The sequence below is a fragment of the Alexandromys fortis genome, unplaced genomic scaffold (assembly GCF_014885135.2).
Source record: "Alexandromys fortis isolate MF-2015 unplaced genomic scaffold, M_Fortis_MF-2015_v1.1 scaffold_161, whole genome shotgun sequence".
Lineage (NCBI taxonomy): Eukaryota > Metazoa > Chordata > Mammalia > Rodentia > Cricetidae > Alexandromys > Alexandromys fortis.
The window spans coordinates 772,178-777,974 of NW_026068073.1; the positions used below are offsets into that span (position 1 = coordinate 772,178).

The 5,797-nt window shown below is 49.3% G+C and overlaps 1 protein-coding gene across 1 annotated transcript in view; it reads right to left on the bottom strand.

Annotated features, from left to right (window-relative positions):
- The window catches only part of Gys1 (glycogen synthase 1), a 20,308-nt gene that overhangs the window by 7,263 nt on the left and 7,248 nt on the right, over positions 1-5,797 (bottom strand). Inside the window, 5 exon segments of the mRNA XM_050121358.1 lie at positions 109-222; positions 3,323-3,401; positions 3,493-3,552; positions 4,565-4,671; positions 5,138-5,358. Coding sequence (XP_049977315.1) covers positions 109-222; positions 3,323-3,401; positions 3,493-3,552; positions 4,565-4,671; positions 5,138-5,358 — 581 coding nt within the window.

The window sequence follows — 5,797 nt, forward strand, 5'->3', positions numbered from 1 at the left end:
GGTCATGCTGTCTCTTCTCCGCAACAGAAACCCTAAGACAGTACCCAAGGACTAACCCTACCCCCTAGCCCCCCCACCAACCCCATCCCAACCAACCACAGGCCTCACCTTCACACGGTCAGCACTGCTGTTGAAAAGGCCAATTCGGCGGATGGTGGTCAGGATGGGGTCTGAGGAGTCGTCTAGCATGTTGTGGGTGCACACAGGGGGGAAAGACTGCCGCTGTAGAAAGCACGAGTGAGGTGGGGGTCAAGGGAGGGACAGATTTGCTACTTGCTCAGGGGCCATGCTGATGCCAGGGATCTGAAGATGTCCCCAACAGAGGCCAACAAATTCCAGACTGGAACCCAGCATTTTCCTATAACTATCATGAGCAAAGCCACCACCACAGCAGAAAACCCAGTAAACTGAGGCAGAGCTGATCTGAGGCGCTCCACAGATGACGAGGAAGTGTCTGTCCTTAAGAAATCCCAAGAAACCTCGGCAAGATGAAAGCAACCACGTGGCTCTACAGCCACCTCAGCTGATGTAACCATGTAACATAAACCAGAATGGCAGCAGGATGCTGACTCTGTCCCCCCCAAAATAAGGAAATCCCAAGGAAATTTAAGTGCCCCCAGCCAAGTGGGCAGTTGTGTCCATTTGATAACAAGCTGTAAGGGCAGCTGGGAGTTGTAGTTTTCTTAAGAACCCAGGAATCATAGCTGCAACTCACAGATAGATTGATAGGAAACCCTAGACTTTTCTACTAGGAAGAGCTTATGACAGTCTTGCACCACCTCGCTAAAAGACACACACAATGGCGGTGTATGAGGGCCAAAAACTACAACTCCCACAAGGCAGCGGTGGCGCATGCCTCTAATCCCAGCACTCAGGGAGGCAGACCCAGGCAGATCTCTTGAGTTTGAGGCCGGCCTGGTCTACAGAGTGAGTTCCAAGACACCTGGAGATACATAGAGAAACCCTGTTTCGAAAAGAAAACAAACAAACAAAATGAACAAAGAAACAAAAACACTACAACTCCCAGTAGCCCACGTTAGCATTATTCAAGAAGGAAGTGGCTGCCTCACTTTAGAAATATTTTCTCCAGGCTGGGCGGTGGTGGCCAGAGGCCTTTAATCCCAGCATTCGGGAGGCAGAGGCAGGAGGATCTCTGTGAGTTCGAGGCCAGCCTGGTCTACAAGAGCTAGTTCCAGGATAGGAACCAAAAGCTATGGAGAAACCCTGTCTCGAAAAAGAAAGAAAAAGAAAAAGAAAAAAAGAAAGAAATATTTTCTTCAATAGCACATCCTACCCCATTAGTCCATGTTAGCTGTCTAGATTCCCAAACAGCCTCATCAATGTGGACCATAAGCACCAAAGCCCATGACACGCTAGAAATGAAAGAACTCCCAGCAGCCTCAGGGGCAAAGGAAGTCAGTCAATAAAGATCAAAATGTAGTTCTTATTTCATGGGCCTCATCTTCCTAATGCTTCCCATTCACTTAATTCCAACCTCAGGAATCAGAGGGTTCTGAGGGAAATAGGACACAGCCATGGGAGTGAGCTAGGGGACCCGTGCTTTAATCCCAGCACTCCAAAGGCTGAAACAGGAAGATCTTTAAGTCTGGGGCCAACCTGGTCTACATGGAGAGATCCAGGACGGCCCAAGGCTAAGCAGAGAAAATGTGTCTTCAATAATAAGACAAAAAAAAAAAAAAACAAAAAAACAAAAACAAAAAACCTACCACCATGGGCTGGAGAGATGGCTCAGCAGTTAAGAGCACTGGCTGCTCTTCCAGAAGTCCTGAGTTCAATTCCCAGCAACCACATGGTGGCTCACAAACATAAGATCTGATGCCCTCTTCTGGCCTGCAGGAATACATGCAGACAGAACACTGGTATACATACTAAATAAATCTTTTTTCTTTTTGATTTTTGGAGATAAGGTTTCTCTGTAGCTTCAGGGCCTGACCTGGAACTAGCTCTCGTAGACCAGCTGGCCCCAAACTCACAGAGATCTGCCTGCCTCTGCCTCCTCCCAAGTGCTGGGATTAAAGGTGTGTGCCACCACCTGGCCCAATAAATCTTTAAAAAGAAAAAGAGGAGCCGGGCGGTGGTGGCGCACACCTTTAATCCCAGCACTCGGGAGGCAAAGACAGGCGGATTTTTGGGAGTTCGAGGCCAGCCTGGTCTATGAGAGCTACTTCCGGGACGGGCACCAAAGCTACAGAGAAACCCTGTCTCAAAAAACCAAAAAAAAAAAAAAAAAAAAAAGAAAAAAAAAAGAAAAAGAGGGGGCTGGAGAGATGGCTCAGCAGCTTAGAGCACTGCTTATTTTTCCTAAGGTCCTGAGTTCAATTCCCGGCAACTACATGGTGGCTCACAGCCATCTTTAAGAGGATCTGCTGCCCTCTTCTGGCATAAAAGCATACATGCAGGCAGAACTCTGTATACGTAATAAATAAATACATCTTAAAAAATAAACACACACACACACACAAAAAAAAAAACACCAGCACTCGGGAGGCAGAGGCAGGCGGATCTCTGCGAGTTCGAGGCCAGCCTGGATTAAAGAGTTAGTTCTAGGTTCTAGAGCTGTTACACAAAGAAACCCTGTCTCCCTGCTCCCCCTGCCCCACAGACACACATTAATTAATTTCAACCCCCCAAATAGCTGCTCCTTGCTACCTCTCTCTGTCTAATAAGAGCCATGACTAACATAAAGCCTTCTGGGCTGTATCAACTTAGTGAAACCCTAGTTTCCACCAAGACTGGAAATGCCGCCAGACAGCATAAGTCTCTAACTGAGATTTCTCCCTTTGCTGGAACCCTTCTAACCGGATGTCTCCACCAGCGTGTTTTAAAACACCTTATGCTATTACTTTCTCTGTTCTGTTACCATACAAAGTCAAAAAATGGTTACTATATTGGAACATGGTGTTCCAAGTGACCTAAATTTGTGTGCCTGGCCCAGTCATACTCGGCTACAGAATAAACTGTCTTTCTCTCCGTCTTTCTCTTTTGGTTTTGTTTTGTGTGTTTGAGACAGGGTTTCTGTGTATAGTTCTGGCTGACCTGGAATTCACTCTGTAGACCAGACGGCTTCAAAATCAGAGATCTGCCTGCCTCTGCCTCTGCCTCCTTAAAGGTGTGCGCCACCACCACCAGGCCAGAATAAACAATCTTATTTCCTTTGATGTGGAAGTTGTGTTTTTACATTGACATTTCTGTGGATCTCAGAATTGGCCCTCTTTGAAGGGTCACCCAAGAGAATAGAACTCCCAGAAACTTTTGGGGCAAGAGGCCTCAGGAAATGCTGGGAACGGGATGCAGACCATACCTGAGTAGCAAAAATGGCTCTCTTCATCATAGTGAAGTCCTCCTTGTCCAGCATCTTGTTCATGTCTGGGAGGCTCCCCCTGCAAGGGGAGAGATAGGCATTTGGAAAGGAAGTGGTAAACAGCTCAGGTTGGGTGACCAATGACGGCAGGATCAGGGCTGGGAACTCACACTAGTAAGGACTCGTAAAGCTTCCTCCCGAATTTCTCCTTAACTGTATTGGCCGTGTCCCTGGAAGGGAGAGAGACAAATGTCACACACACACCAGCTACTGTTTACTGTCAGGCTTTGGGGCAACAGGGAAACTGAGATCTGTGCCAAGAAGCAGGCCCTGGGGGGCTTCAGACTGGGGGTGGGAATGGAGGAAGCTTCAGCTCCTTGAGAGGTGTGGCTGGAGACAGGTGGCCTTTCCTCTGATGTCAGCGACTCATCTATGAGGGGAGTGTAAAAATAGAAGGACCTCGGAGCTGCAGAGAGCCTGCGAGGCCGGGAGGAAGCCCAGCCACAGAGCCTTCCAGAAATGTCAGCTATTATTAGGGTCTGGGTGAACCTTGGAACAGTGATGCGAGGCCCTGTTTTATAAACAAGAGGAATAATATTCTGAGAGAGGAACATCTTGGCACACAAGCTCGGAAAGACTATCACCCTACTGTCTCATGACTTACGATCCTCCCAGGGACACGCTGATCTAGCCACCTGGACCCCTCTCCCTGACCCCCTCCACACCCTGGCCTCAGTGTGCTGGCTAGTATGACCTTGGACTTCTGGGCCTTCGGTGTCCCCTTCCCAACTGTTGGGATTAGAGAAATGGACCACAATCCGGGTCTATGCAATGCTGGGGACCGAACCAAGGGTCTTAAGAGTGCTGGGCAAGCGCTCTACGGACCGAGCTGCCTTCCAAGCTCGCCCTCACTTCAACATGCACCTGCTTTCGCCAGGGTTAGAACAGTGCCCACAGGCGGTAGATTTTCAGAGGCTGGGGGACAGTGAATGCATGGGTGTCAGAGAGCAGGAAATGGGCGCAGGAGGGACGCGGTGAAGGAAGGTCACAGCCGGCCGGCGGCAGGGCAGAAACTGTGGGGGGTCATCTGCCCTGATCACGTGCTCACACTTCCAGCCAGACCACACGCTTTAAGTGAAGGTTTTACGAGGAATGGGTGTGGCGTCCTGATCAGGTCAGAGATAGCCACCGCAGAGAGATGAGCTGTGGAACCCCAGGGTCAGCTGGGCAAGGACTGCTGACCAGAGCTGTTTGCGCACGGCTTGGCCCTTCAGGGTCTCCACGTTGAAATTGTTGGTCCGGGCCGGCATGATGAAGAAGGCAACAACTGTCTGCTCGCTGCCGTTCACCTGGGACAAGGAGCACAGGGACACCAGGACGCTAGACTCAACCATGCCATCGCGGCTAAGAACTATGTGACTTCTGATTTCCTTTTTTATCACAATATAGGAGATTAAAATCAAAGTCCCCTGCATAGGTAGGTGCTGTACCATTGGTCACACCTCTGGCTCTCACTGGGCCATCCTAGGCAGGGGCTCTGCCCACACTGAGCCACATCCTCAGCCCATCTATGTAGGTGCCCAACCCTGAGCCAAGCTCCCAGTCCTGCTTCCATGCCCCCCTCGCCCCCGCCCCTGCCCTGCCCCCAGAATTCCGGGATAGCAGGCCTGTGCCACCAGACCTGACTGCTTATCTTCTGGGTCTCTGTGCTCTGCTCCTACCCGAGGGTTTCCATAACCACCCCGTAGGTCTCCCTTCTCCCTGGCTATGGACACTTTTTCTCCTCCAGCTCCCTCTCCATGGACCAGGCCTTACTCTGAGAAGATAGTTGAGCCGGGCTAAGGCTTCCAGGAACACATCAGCTCCCTTGTTGGAGAACTCATAGCGGCCAGCAATAAAGAAATACAGAGTCTTGTCTAAGTTGAAGTCCAAGTGCCTAAACAAGTCACAGGAAAGAATGAGGTCTCAGTTCCCAAGCTGGGTCTGAAAACTACGAACCCCAGAAGCCACCAGGCCAAAGCATTTTTTATAATACACTGGTATCAGAGGTCACGGTCAGATTGGAGCATTTTCTCCTTTGATGGGCATTTAATTAACATCCATTACACAGCTCTAGATGTCAAGAAATAATGAAGAGGGCCGGAGAGATGGCTCAGTGGTTAAGAGCACTGATTATTCTTCCAGAGGTTCTGAGTTCAATTCCCACAACCACCTGTAATGAGATCTGGTGCCAACTTCTGGCCTATAGGGACACATGCAGGCAGAACACTGTATACATAATAAATAAATCTTAAAAAAAAAAAAAGAGCTGGGTGGTGATGGCGTATGCCTTTAATAACAGCACTTGGGAGGCAGAGGCAGGCATATCTTTGTGAGTTCGAGGCCAGCCTGGTCTGCAAGAGCTAGTTCTAGGACAGGCTCCAAAGCTACAGAGAAACCCTGTCTCAAAAAAAAAAAAAAAAAAAAAAAAAAAAG